The 13,971-nt window shown below is 38.8% G+C and overlaps 3 protein-coding genes across 4 annotated transcripts in view; 1 reads left to right on the top strand and 2 right to left on the bottom strand.

Moving 5' to 3' along the window:
- The window catches only part of rab27a (RAB27A, member RAS oncogene family), a 31,132-nt gene extending 23,966 nt beyond the window's left edge, over window positions 1-7,166 (bottom strand). Inside the window, exon 1 of the mRNA XM_005915227.3 lies at window positions 6,815-7,166. The gene's annotated coding sequence lies outside the window, so the exon portion shown is untranslated. The remainder of the gene's footprint in view (window positions 1-6,814) is intronic.
- A 1,548-nt stretch (window positions 7,167-8,714) lies between these two features.
- LOC121812156 (protein PIGBOS1) lies at window positions 8,715-11,664 on the bottom strand. Of its 2 annotated transcripts, none has more exons than XR_006052893.1 (2): window positions 9,409-9,755; window positions 8,715-9,053 (listed from the first exon to the last, which is right to left on the bottom strand). XR_006052893.1 is itself a non-coding variant. In XM_042213530.1 (2 exons), exon 2 carries the CDS (start codon window positions 9,007-9,009, stop codon window positions 8,851-8,853), a length of 159 nt encoding a protein of 52 aa, XP_042069464.1. In that variant the 5' UTR covers window positions 9,010-9,053; window positions 11,552-11,664; the 3' UTR covers window positions 8,715-8,850. The 2 variants fall into 2 exon arrangements, 1 of the variants encoding a protein (XP_042069464.1); XM_042213530.1 differs by lacking the exon at window positions 9,409-9,755 and adding an exon at window positions 11,552-11,664.
- Window positions 11,319-13,971, top strand: part of pigb (phosphatidylinositol glycan anchor biosynthesis, class B) — a 9,283-nt gene continuing 6,630 nt past the window's right edge. Inside the window, exons 1-7 of the mRNA XM_005915231.3 lie at window positions 11,319-11,724; window positions 11,812-11,935; window positions 12,438-12,555; window positions 12,657-12,761; window positions 12,980-13,110; window positions 13,634-13,774; window positions 13,860-13,911. Of these exons, the coding sequence (XP_005915293.1) occupies window positions 11,613-11,724; window positions 11,812-11,935; window positions 12,438-12,555; window positions 12,657-12,761; window positions 12,980-13,110; window positions 13,634-13,774; window positions 13,860-13,911 (783 nt within the window). The 5' untranslated portion in view covers window positions 11,319-11,612. The remainder of the gene's footprint in view (window positions 11,725-11,811; window positions 11,936-12,437; window positions 12,556-12,656; window positions 12,762-12,979; window positions 13,111-13,633; window positions 13,775-13,859; window positions 13,912-13,971) is intronic.

Raw genomic sequence — 13,971 nt, 5'->3', positions numbered from 1 at the left:
AGTTACAGAAGCAACACATTAACAAGAGAATTCTGAGTAAAACCAAAGTTACTTTCCCTAGTAACTAGTTACTTTCCCTAGTAACTAGTTACTTTCCCTAGTAACTAGTTACTTTGAAAGTAACGAGTAACTTGAAGTAACTTAGTTATATTACTAGTTACTTCTATCAAAAGTAACTAAGTTACTAATTTAAAGTAACTTACCCAACACTAAATATGACAGCTTAGATTAATTTCAAATAAAACATAAGAAAACAGACATAACCTTTTGTAGTCTAAATTCGACCTACATGGATGTGATGGTTGAAAATTTGTCTGGAGAAATCCAGGGAAAGAACTCCAACAAGATTATAGGACTACACTAAGCCTACAGAGAAACATGGAGGAGGGGCTGTTTTTGCCCTTTAGAAAACTTTCAGGCCAGAGTCCTAAACCCTGTAGTTGGCCTATGAGATGCCAAGGAAAAAAAAAAAAAGTTAATGACTGGTGTGAAGGTACCAAAAGTTTAGCACGTTGAAACATGCAGAAAAGTCTCTGCGTGAGTCCAGGCACAGGCAGTTCTATAAGAAACAGGAGGGCAAACTGCACACTTTAAATGCTACTGTGAGGTTTCATGAATTCCTTGTTGGGGGTTAACTGCCACTCCATTTCCACATAAACATTTAAACCATATAACTGATTAAAACACCACAACATCACATCAAAGCAAAAACTAGTGTAATCCTTTAACTTTTTTCAAACAAAAAAAAACACAACGAGAAGAAATAGAGCATCTTGTACAGGATGGATGGAGTTCACTCTGTGAAAAACTGTAAGAAGTAGTTTAGAAATGTTATAGCGTAATACTGGAAAAAAAAATTGTGGTATTTCCACACCTTGTTTAAAATACTGAGAAATCTCCTCAGAAGCGCTTCTGAAAGCTACCATCAGCGAGCATGGCTCCTCGCTGTAGCCACCGATGCAAAGACAAAACAAATGCAAACAACGCACCAACTTCTCTGGGCTCAGGCTAATTTAAAATGGACTGAATGGTAAACTGTCCTGTAGCCTGACCAATTAAATCCTTTTCCAGGATCTGTGATGTTATGGAAGGCATTAGAGCACACACATTGGGCAACTCGCCCACCTGTGAAGGCACCAATAATGCCAAACAATATACTTACAGTGACTTTGGAACAGTATGTGTACAGATGCAATCTTTTCCAGCAAAAGGCAGCAGGCCACATATTTCAACAGCACCATTCTGTGGTAAGAGTTCAGGTACTAAACTGCCCTGCCAGCAGTCCATACTGGCCACCCAATAGTGCATTACATAACAATAAACAAATGACAAAGAGGGCTACAAACTGTTAAGCAACTGCTGAATTAAGCAACAATGTAAAACTGTTTCACTCAGCTTCCATATACTTAGTGTTGTTAAAGAGGTGATGCAACACAGTGGGAAAAGTGTTGTTTCTGAAACGTGTTAGCACGCAACTGAAATTCTGCATAATTTTTCTTCTTTGTAGTATTTTTACTTGGGTATAAAGTGTAAATATGAATTATTGCACACTGCTTGTTATTTATCTTTTAATCAGTGTCCCAAATATTTGGAAATGATGTAAATTTTGAAGTGTGGCTGAACTGCTCACATGCATGTAGATCAACAACTAAAGTGACTACAAAACCATCTAAATAGTTTAATCAAGAAGTAAACACTAGAGCCTTTACCCCAAAAGCTGATTCTGGTTATCTGGGCGAGAAACGTTTTGTCACTCATCCAAGTGACTCCTTCAGTCTCAGCTGACTGCAGGTTTCTCCAATCTTACAAACAGTACATTTGCACAATGACTGAAACTAGCACCACTGACAAACATGGGCTGTGAGGTCAGTTTCTTGATCATTAATATGCAAATTGTCATGAACATTGATCAACAACTACTGATCAAAGACCATTGATCAGTAACCATGTGTACTATTCACAGAGTTGAGGAATGGCTGCAATCACAGCATTGGTGATGCAGATGATGAAAGATATACCCTTAGGCCCCTTCCTTGATTCAGAGATTATCTTTCTCTTTTCACATAAATGGCCTTCTTGACATCCCCCTGTGTTCATTCCTGTCCAGGATGTTTACATCCTCATCATTGAAAGAGTGTCCACTGATCTGTCGGTGTAAATAGCCCATGGGGTCCTGGCCTGACAAGTTAGCTTTTCTGTGTTGTGCCATCCGCTTAGCCAGAGGTCGTTTGGTTTCCCGGATGTATAAATCAGAGCAATCCTCCAGGCACTTAACAGCGTACACTACATTACTCTGTTTGTGCCAGGGGACCGGATCCTTGGGGTGGAGCAATTTTTGGTGCCGCTTATTTCTGGGTTCGAAAGCCACAGAGATGTGGTGTTTAGAGAAAAATGTGTCTTAGCTGTTACGATACTTCTGACACATGAGGGATCACTAAGGGTTTTCGCTTAGACAGTAGTTGTCCTTCTTCTCTCCAAGAGAGCCTTTACAGCCTTTAAAGTAGAATTTATTACAGCATTTCTTTTTTGTTTCATCCTCAGCAAAATGTTGGAAAAGTCATTATATAATTTAAACCTAATTACTACATTTGTTAAAATGTTCACTAATAAAAATCATGTTTATCTAAAGGAGTTTAAAGTCCTTGTATTGTGTCTCACTGGAAAAGAAACTGAAAAATGTGCTTCTTCATTTATGACAAGTCAAAAAGTACTCTGTAATAGAGAAAAAAAACTTTCAGTTTTAAATCGATGGTTTTAATAAAAGCACTGGATTAACCTTGTAGGACTTGCAGCCAGTTTTACAAATAGACCAGTTACTGTTTTTAGTGCTCAGAAAATGGGCCAATATACTTCATCTACGAAGATACACTAAAGAATTTATTCATTATTAGCATTAGTATTCTTTTTTAATGAAGGTTTTTCCTGCTACCATATAGCAAACTGGCAACTATGTACCTAAAGATAACAGGACCATATGTTACTAAAGAGAAAAAGAAAAGAAAAAACCTACCCTGTTTATGTTGTTTGTTTTTTTCTTTTTAAATTGACAGAAAAGCTTGAGCCAATATACGAAATGTGCTTCGGCTAAAACAGGTCACAGTGACACAGTCGAGCAAAACCACAGTGAAGATTGTGTCAGCACATTTCTGCAGATTATTATCAGCTAATCAGAGACGTTCTTATTGCATTTCATTTAAGTACAAAAAAATGGCACATCATCATACATCAAGAAAATGCATTACATGATATGCGTGGCACCGTTCTAAAATGTAAAGTTTGAGGTAAATTGCACAGTCATACAGCACTTCACAAACCTAGTATAGCTGTGAAAAGGATGCTCTGATAGCACAGTATGATCTCTTGTGTTAGGCAAGAAAACATGAGCTGTGAGCATCAAAAAGAAGAAGCAGCAGCAGTCATGTCCTTGTTACTGCCTTACAAAATGCAAATCTTTCATAATCAATAACACCAAGGGTCCTCCTCGTTCACTGGATGTACACCGCTCTAAAATAAACGTATTACATGCTGGCTTCATGTAGGAGATCTGAACTCTTTACTTGCAGTGTAAGAATCCAAGTGCTGCCGAGACTCAGAGGTCCACCAATAACCATTTTAATAACTTGTGTGTCTTTGGACTGTGGGAGGAAGCCATACTGTCTGGGGAAAACCAACACAGGTACGGGGTAAACGTGTAACCTCCCCACAGAAAGGCCTCAGACAGCCAGTAGAACCACTACCCTTCTTGCTGTGAGGTGACAGTACTAACCACTGCACAACCTAAAATAAGAGTAAAGACACATAGTGCAGACACGACATACAAGTTGTAATTCATGTTATACTTGTCTAATGGCTCCACCCTCAAACCCTCCCATTTAATCCCCGAGACTGGGATTGGCACTACAAGCTTGTGACTCCTGAGGCTGGAATTGTGCCTCAAACCAGGGAACTTGTAACTGTACTTGTCACATGTAACACAAGTGTGTTAACCACTACACTATGGAGCCGGTATGAAATGCCTCCATAGATGGGAACTAAGCCTGTTGCTGGATTTAAGTACATTTATCTCATTATTAGGGCAAAAGGTGACATGCAGGTTAGGATAATGGGTGGTGCTTAAATTGCCCCTTTATGTAGCAGTCTGGCGACCCATCCAGGGTTGGCTGGACGGGCCGATAGATGGATGGTGTCATTACTAACAACTTCATTTTATAAATGAAGGAGGATTACTATGACATTTGTTTTGTTGATGGTGTGCTTAATATTCAAAATTTGGAAGCTTAGAAAGGAGATTTAGAAAAAAAAAGCATATTTAATTATCTGAATAGTTTTTAAATAATTTTTGGTTGTCTAATTGTTACAGTTCTAGTAAACTTTAAATTGCACAGCAAACCAATGTTGAGACCCCATTCTATAACCTAAATTAAGTGTTAGGCTATATTTATTTTTGTATATTTTATGGTGCTGTGAACTAAAAAAAAAAAAATAGATTTAACCAATTTACCTCAATGGAAGCTAAAAAACAAACAAAAGAACATCACGCTTTTGCTTTAAAACAACTGCATCTGAACATCTTTATCTGTGGTACACCTGCATTCCTAATCTAACCTGATATTCCACCTTTCTATCAGCTAGGATGATCTGTCACTAGCTTCAAAATTACTCTCGTTTGTGCATGTATTATATTGTCTGCATCGACAACACAGTCTAATAGAAAAATGTGAAACAGTCCCAAAGAAGTAGTTTGTTTGTCCTCATGAAGGTGAGATGTCACTTTTTCATCAGTCAGCTGGACTTTGAAACTAACATGTACGCATGAACTGAGAGATTTTTGAAACTAATTAAAACGTACAGCTCTGCTATCACTTCCAACATAAATGAAGACAGAAAACTAAACAGCAGTGGCGTTTGCAGGGTTACTGAAGTTGGACTACCTGGTATATAATGTTGTGCTATGTGATTGCTAGCGACACAGCTAACTTTTTTTCCACTCGATAAAAGTTAACGTGAGGGATTCTGGTGGTTAGGGACAAATGCAATCGCATAGCAGGATGCTATACACGGGGCAAACTTCAGTCAGGAGAACAACTGCGATTATTCATCCACAATACAAGGTTAGTTATTAATATACTGCAACAACATGGGAATAGGGCAGCTGCGAGAAAATTCAACAGTAATGAATCAATGTTACAGAAGTGGAGGAGGCGCAGTTTCTGGCTTTCCCCATATTTCAAAAGTGCTTCATCTCTTTGCTATGACTGTCGCCCGGCATAATTTGCAGATGATAATGGTTTTAGCCGCTGCGATGCTTTCGACCAAAACAGGCGCAGCTTGATGACATCATCAACATGCGCTATCGCGATAGAGCGGTATAGTCAAAATCTCTATCATTGGCCAAATTTATATCGTTTCTATCGTATATCGTTTATGTCGCCCACCCCATGCCCAACTCAAAAGATTGACTGATAGATGACAAAAAAATTATGCCACTGAAAAAAAAAAAAAATCAATAAACAGGCTTCCATATAGTCAACATAAAAAAAGCTAAGCAGAGGTTGTTGTTATTACAGCATTACATGCAAGACTGGACAGAGGAAAAATCGTATTTGGGGACATGTTAAGAAGTGTGGGAAAAGTGTTACCAGGAAGACAAAAACAGATTAGAGGTTAAGACCATTTCACGAACTGCGATGAGACTTAGCACTGATGGTGGAAAGCTTTTTTTATAGGTTTTTAAAATTGTTAAGCGGCAGCTTTAACTAATCTATGTTGTTTCTTTAAAATAGGTCCTTAAATGACAACATTGAAAACTTTTCTGATAGCTTTCTTATCACATTTGTTATCACACATGTCATACCTCTGCCATGTTGTTTGACCTTAATTTAGTCTTGTTTTTTCACATCTTGTCCAGAGCTGTTTAGAAAGAAATCTTTAAAAAAAAGCTGTATAATATACCCTAAAAGATCTCAGGGCTGTACCTTGATATGCATGGGAAGCGATTTAGAGGCCATTCCTGTCAGGCTGCCATCCATGCAAACAAAAAGCAGCTTTAATCATTTGTCAAAGCTAAAGTGGAAGACCCACCCTGGGCAGCTGTCCAAAACAGAAGGAGGCAGCTCCTTGGGAAAATCCGGATGTGCCTCAAGTAAAAACATAATTAAAAAAAAAAAAAGAAAAGAAAAAGAGTGCTACACAAGTGATGTATTTGACTGGATATGGAGGTCCTGCATCAACGATCTAGTCATTAAAATACCTTGTGAGGACTTATCAGCAGCAGGCAGTCAGAGGCGCACAAAACCCATTGCCACGCTCCAATCGATTAACCGAAAACAGGCCGATAGAATCTAATAATCATCAGCTGGTCCTCGTGTGTGTCACTTCTGATCACGTGACTTGTTAGGCAAGAAATAATCACTTATTTATAAAAAAAAAAAAAAAAAAAAAACATAGATCCTGTGAAAAAGGCAGAACTGCATAGCAGCTTCCTCTGTCAAACAAACTGCTGCCACCAGTTTGGTCTAAGCATGGCAGAGAAGTGTGATAAGAGCTGGAGACAGCCAGAGTTTCACACGTTTCAACAGTCTGCTCAATTATCGAGCAAGTGTAGAGAAAGCTACGAGCTCTATCTGGCTATTTGAGGAGAGGATAAAGCAGGTGCTAAAACGTTTCCCCACGCCAGCGCTCCTTTACTTTAACCACACACAAACACAAGCAGTCCCAAAGCAACATATTCGAGCGAGGTAAAAGTTTTCTTGCTAACTGCAGACAGATGCTACAGGCTGGTTTCTTCGATTTATATTTCCTGGAGTATACTCACCCGCCGCGGGGCGTTGCTGCTGGGCGCTTTGTCGCGTCTTAAAAAATGTGGCTAAAAAAAGTGGCCCCTGAAGACTTTAGGGAAAGTTGGGAAATGAAAGTTTTACTTTGTCCGTCGCCGCTGGCCTTTTAGTCGACATGAGAGCAGCCTCATCAGCAGTGAGCAGCCGTGGTAACTCGGTCGGTGTGGTCGTGCTGAGAAACAGCTCCTCCTCACGGCTAACGTCAGCTGAAGGAAATGGCAGTTACAACACACAGCCGGACCAGACCGCACTGCTTCAACTGACACACGATACCTCCTCAGGAAACGTCACATTTTCTAATAACTACATACGGCGGAGTGATAACCGTGCCAATGCAAACTGTAACTACGCCATGTGCTCGTTTTGAGGCACTTTTTAATTACGCGATATTCAGCGCAGGGGCGTTTCCAGGATTTTTTAAAGTAGCGGGCACAAAGGGGTCCCACGAACAACAGGCAGGGGGGCATGGTACATAAGTATATGTAATGCAGGATATTAAAAAACCAACAGAAAGTCAGACTTTTTACATGAGAATCCTGATTTTTTTAAAATAATTTTTCTGACATTAATTACGAATTCTGACTTTTCTTTATTATAATTCTGACAATAATCTCAGGATTCTGAGATCTAAATTTTTAGTCAGAATTCTGGGATTAATGTCAGGATTCTGCCTTTTTTAAAAATTAAAATTCTGACATTCTGTAAAACAAAAGTAAGAATTCTGTGATTACTGTTAGATATAGATAGATAAATACCTAGCTCAACTACACATTTAAGTCATGGTTCTATCTTATGACTCAAAGTATACAGAAGAGAGCATGATGAGGACCCTACCCAGTCTTTGGATTGGAACAGTGTAGTGCTGTCAGTGACACTCTTGAGTTCAATCCCTGAAAGATGCAATTCTTAGGGGTGAATAGTTTTTATTTCTGTAAATGGTGAAAACATTGTAACCACTTCTATGTTGGCAATATGTATTCATAATGTAGCTGGTCCCCTGAAAATGATTGCTGAATGAGTAATTCTATACGAAATCACTTGTCTGAAGCTATGAAGCACATGTTAGTTGATAAAATGGTAAAACCTTTTTAAAACTCTGTGTAGGCTATATATTATTACATTTGGGGGAAGTAATTACATAGTTCTGATCACTTAATTGTTTAGATGTTTAAAAAAAACAGTCATTTTTGTGTTTCTTTGTGGTTTTCTGTTAGAAGCACAGGAAATGGGAAAAGTCTAGAACTGCATCTTTGACAGACCTGGTGTAGTTCAAATAGGCACCTGTGTTGAGTTTTTTTTTTTTTTTTACAAAAAAAATTGATCTGGGCACACTGCACTGATATCACAACACAATTTTGTGAGGAACGCCATGGGGGCCTATCAGATATCAGAGGTTATTCCACTCGAGGTCTCCCTTCAACCATGGTTTTGTTTATATAGTGCTTATAATTAATGATAATTGAATGAATTACAAATGTATATATATTTTTTTATATAGTTGCATTGTTAGTTCATTTATTCCATGAAGAGACACAAATGTATTTCATGTGGCAGAACAAAATGTGACCTGTTTTCAGGCTTCTGAGAACCACAAACCTCATTTTCTCTTTGCAGATGTCTACACTTGAATGTGGCACTTTATAACACTCAGCAAGGGCAACTAAGGACAACTAGAGGGCTGTTACAGTGCTTTTAGTAATGTTTGATCAATTTAAGTTATGTCTAAGCTTTATGGGCTCACAGTCTCATGGGTAACAGCATTTACTCATATGAGAGATACCTCCTACAGACAACTGTTAGAGTGTAAGGAAAAGACTTTTCTTTTTAAGAAACTGATGAGTAACTAATTTTGTTACAAGTCATTCTGAAACAGATATGAGAACATGAAATTATTAAATATTTATTCTGTAAATTTATAATCACAAACAGCAGGAATCAGTATGACTTAATCCATGGTGATCTTGTCTTTTTGTTTGGCCTCCAGTCCAGCAGCCTCCTGCCTTCTCGAACTCCTTCAGTCCAGTTCATTCTCTTTCTTTGGCTTGTCCTGGATCTGCTCTCCGGATGTCTTTGGCACAGTCTCGAAATAAGGTCTGTAGATGTAAATTCCACCGGCAACTCCAAGCATTGTGGCAAAGGCTAACTGTGTGAAAGGCAGTCTTCTTCGAAACATGATTTATTATTCTTTTAAAAAATTAGGATTTCCCAATAGTGAACCTAAAAGAACAACAAAAGAGTTATAAGACACTTTAAATGCTCAAGTCAGTCCAGCACACAGCTTTGAAACATGTGAAAACAGTAGTGAAATCACTCATCTCTTTACCACAAAGGCACAAAAATGTGAGGAAAGTGAAAAGTCTTTTTAGGTCTTAGCAAATTCGTTTGCACCACCGCTCAGTGCTTTTTTTTCCTCTGGAAAACTAACTATATGTATACTATTATTTTGAAAAATCCATATCGGATAATAGAAGAGGCCGATCGCTAGCTTCACAGTGTGTTCACCTTCTAGCTGGGAACATTTGAAATTTAAAAATTTTTTATTTAAAAATTATTTGTAACTTTCATAGCTCACCGAGGAAGCCTTTTGATCGATGTATTTGTAACTGCGGAGCAGACGCACAAAGATAAAAACCCGAGGAGATAAAAAAACAGAAGAAAGAACAAGCAGGACAGTCAGTTACAGCAGGATGACATTCTTCTTCTACGCTGAGAAGAAAACTGCACTGCACCACCTACAGGAGCGTAGAGTTACTTGCTCACACACACACACAAACAAACACAAACAAAAAACCCACCGAAAAAGCAAACATATTTTGACATAATACCTAAGCTAATATTATGGGACACATGAGCAGGTGAAGTTGTTGTTTTGTTTTGTTTTTTACTTCCTGTCAGGGCTTGAGTTTCAAAGGAATATTTTTCTTAAAAATATGACACAATGTAAGATATGACATCATAATAATAATAATAATAATAATAATAATAATAATAATAATAATAATAATAATAATAATAATAATAGACCTTTAAGCCCAATTCTATTTTTTGGCATAATCCATCATATAATTTTGAATCAATTGAAAAATTCTCTTTTTCAATGTTGTTTGGTAAGTTTTAATATTTTAACTTTATAAATATTGATTCAAACAAAAATTTAATTATATGCATTGCTCTTCGACTTATATATGCCTGCATATTCTGGGGTCGAAGAGCGACCCGGCCCCGGACAAAGCGGATGAAGATGGATGGATGGATGGATATTCTGGCATATAAAAGAAAATTATTTTTTGTGGTTATACTCACTCTTTCAAATAGATGCAAGTAAAACACAGCAAAATAAATACAATCAAAGATTCTGCTGCATTAAGTCCTGTCGCTTTTAAATCTATTTTCATCTCTCTAGCAGGAGTGGAGCCATCTGACCTTTGTCCGGTGCCACAGCAGTCATGTCAGCGGGGGGATCCGGGGCCTTGTCTGTGAATTTCACATTGCCATGTCGGTTTGCTGGGTGCTTGCTCAAGTTTAATTTTTACACTGTAGAAACACATTTTCTTCCCACACAGAGTGTACAGTGGACGCTAATGTTTTTGTCACTTTTTACAGAATCAAACTCAAAGTAATGTTAGTACTTCCAAGCTTTAAATGCAGTATTGTCATACTGTCTCCCACACTCTATATTATCGACTGTTGATCTACACACTTCTGTTGTTACCATGGACGTCGCACATTCGTATGTCATTGTCACACTCACAAACAAAATGGTTTAGTAATGCAGTAACACAGCATGCTCATGGGAAGGTAAGAGTAATCTAATTAGTTTTTTGCAATAGTAATCCCTTACTTTACTCGTTACTTGAAAAAAAATGTAATTGCATTAATTGTACTTGTAACACATTGCTGCACATCTCTGGTGGTCAGTATCTGAAAGTAGTCCAGGGAAGGAACAGTAGTGAACTAGTGACAGAGGCATGGGCAACCAAGGCTCTCTGACGAGCTACAGAGGTGTCAGAACACCCCTGTGCATTACAGATCAATCTGATTCCCCAGTCTGATTCCCGTCTACCACCAAAAGCACCAACAACAAACTGGACCATGGGGCAATCACCTGTTTAAATGAATCATGTTTTATTTTACATCACGTGGATGGGCAGGTGTGTCCATGTTTTATCTGGTGAAAACCAGGCATCAGGATGCACTATGGGGAGAAGGCAAGTTGGTGGTGGCAGCATGATGCTTTAGACAATGTTTTGCTGGAAAACCCACATAAGTATTGTTGCAGACCATGTACACCCTTCCATGGAAACTGCATTCCCTAATGGCTGAAGTCTGCCACAAAGCAAAACAATGAGTGTGTGGTGTTGACTTCGCCTCCAAATTCTCCTAATCTAAATCCAGTTGAGCATCTGTGAATGGATAATATATGCAACCTTAAAACAACAGGATGACAAAATAAATAAAGGAGCTTTTATTTTGAAGGCGGGGGAGAACATTTCACCGGAAGTAGACATGATTGCGGAAGCGCTCCATAGTTCATTTAGCTAACTGAAGTTAACTCACATTTATGAAGACTTTTTGGAGATGTAACAGTCTAATATGCTTGTTAAATAAACCCGAAGCTCGCTCGTCCCTGTCGGCAGGCCTGGAGCTCAGTTTTTCTTCACTTTTAAAACTGATCGTATATGTTAACTTTTTGATTGTGTGAGGAGCGAACTTACCTGCTGCAACACATCCGGGGACAGGTGAGGTGAGCTATGCCCGCAAGAGGTTTATGTGAAGATGGAGAATCTGCGCTCACGTCTGAAGTTTGGGAGCAAAGTGGAGGACGTGAAGCTGAGGAGACGTAAATCCCAGCTGTACTCCAGGCAGGAGGAGAGTCCCCTGAACATCGGTGGGGCTCTGAGATTTATCACAAAGAGAAATAAAACAGATGTTCACCGCAGCTGCTCAAATGTGCTCATTTGTCTGACCTCCACAGGTGTGCTGAGCGTGACCGTGTTTTGTGTCGTGTTCAGACTGATTAACTGCCTCCTGGTTCAAACCAGCTTCGTCCCGGATGAGTACTGGCAGTCTCTGGAGGTCTCCCATAGGATGGTCTTCAAATATCCTTTTTGGGAGACACCCGTCACAGAGGGGACAGTGGATACGTGCACATTTATTCATTCATTTACTTTTATTTAATATTTTTAAGCAAATTTGCTGTGTTCAAAGTCACTTAAATCACCTTCCTTCCCCAATGTGATGCTCAGATTCAGCAGGTGTCTTGATCATGTCACCATGTCTAATTGCAGTTGAGTTGCTGGCCTGTGATTCGCTGATTAAATATTTGCTTTAACAGTTGAAAAGTTGCTAGTGATTGCAAATTTGGTTAGACTGTTGAGCTCTACTTTTTTGTGCTTTTCTGAACTTCCTAATTGTTGCCCCTGATACAATTCCACCAGTTAAACATTAAGAAAATGAAAAACTAAACTGAAATCTGCAAACCCCCTGTTTATGTTTATGGTTCCCAGCAGAGATACATGAAGTGACTGTTTACTGTTTTAAATCGCAAAAGGAACTTTATGCCATTGTTATTCTATCCTGTTATAACCTTAACACAGTAACTTATGGGTATCTGACCTGGGAATGGAAGGCGGGAATAAGAGGATTCTCATATCCACTTCTCTTTGCATTCTTATATAAGATCTTACAGTTCATCAGCTACGACTCGGTTCAGCTGCTGGCAAGTTTCTTTATTATTTTCTCTCAGTAATCTTTTTTTAATGAGCATTTGAACGATTTCCTGTAGTCACGAAGTTTCTATAAGCTTGTCTGGCTCTTCAGATTTGGCTTCCGCGAATTCTTCAGTCGCTTCTGGCTTCGTTTGCTGACGTGAAATTCTTCTTCCTGCTTCAAACGCTGGAAAATCCGGATGTTGCAAGATGGACAGTAGGTGGATGTATGCAGATAATGAAAGATTTGAGTGAATATAAGCAGACTGTTTTGCATGGTGACTGTGCTTGGGATTATTTTAAAGATGGAAGATGGAAACCTGCATTTTGTTCAATTCACACTGCGGTTTAAGCATAATAATAATAATAATAGTAAAAACGGCTTCAGTGCTCTGCAGTTTTCATACCTAATCCTCACTTGTCTTTCACCTCCAGTTCTTCTGTCACATGTGCTCCTGGTTTACGTGGTTCTGCTGCACCAGGACTCTGACCAACAGCATGGAGGCCACCATCACCACTCTGGCTCTTTCTTACTTTCCTCTGCCCGGGTCCAAAACACACAGCAGGTCTTGATCTTAAATAGAATTTATTCTAAAATACATTTAAGAAACATGAAATAAATAAAAAAGGGGGGAAAAAAATCAGAAAAAGTTAAAAGTAGAAAAAAAACTGAATTAAAAAGTCAATAAAAATACATTAAAAACAAGAGAAAAAAATCACACACAATAATACATATCAGAAAGTATCCTTGAAGTGAACTTACACTTTTCATTTCACAGTAGTGTAAACTGTAACCTCAGCTATGCTTTAAATAAACGACAAATTAAAACCAAAACAGGCCACACCCGACTCCCCATCAGTCTGAGCCCTCCCCATCACTCCACATAACCAGAGACCAAAATAAACATCTGAAATGTAGCTTGATCAGAGTTATAAATAATAACCTCCATCTAAACTGATTGCCGGCAGTTTTAAAGCAAAGCTGTGCACAAAAGTCTCTCCTGTTGAATTACACAGAAGCGAAACGTACTTTTTATTTACCCTGATGATCTCTGTGGGGTGTTTTATATACACGCTGCTGTTTTCCAGTAAGAAGTACTTGGCCCTGGTGGCCTTGGCTGTGATTATTCGCCCGACAGCCGTGATCGTCTGGTTTCCTCTGCTGTTGTATCATTTCTGGCAGGAAGACAACAAACTGAGGCTCATCACTCATCACTACATTCCCACAGGGTTCGTACTTTCAGCCTCTTCTCCTCTATAACCGTTAGCTTTACAGTGTTTTGTCTCCGGTGTATGATTGTTCTGTCATCACTAGGACGTTGGCCGTTGTCACTTCAACAGCGATTGACTGTTTTTTCTATGAGAAGGTAAAATCTGTGTGCCTCTCTCACTCACTCACTCTCTCTCTCACACACACACACACACAC

This window comes from Haplochromis burtoni, unplaced genomic scaffold (genome assembly GCF_018398535.1).
Source record: "Haplochromis burtoni strain Fernald_Lab_line unplaced genomic scaffold, NCSU_Asbu1 Contig_11, whole genome shotgun sequence".
Lineage (NCBI taxonomy): Eukaryota > Metazoa > Chordata > Actinopteri > Cichliformes > Cichlidae > Haplochromis > Haplochromis burtoni.
This window is presented reverse-complemented; position numbering and strand designations above follow the sequence as displayed.

Coding starts and splice junctions, on each gene's coding strand:
- LOC121812156 (XM_042213530.1), bottom strand. CDS start 9,009: ATGTTTCGAAGAAGACTGCCTTTCACACAGTTAGCCTTTGCCACAATG.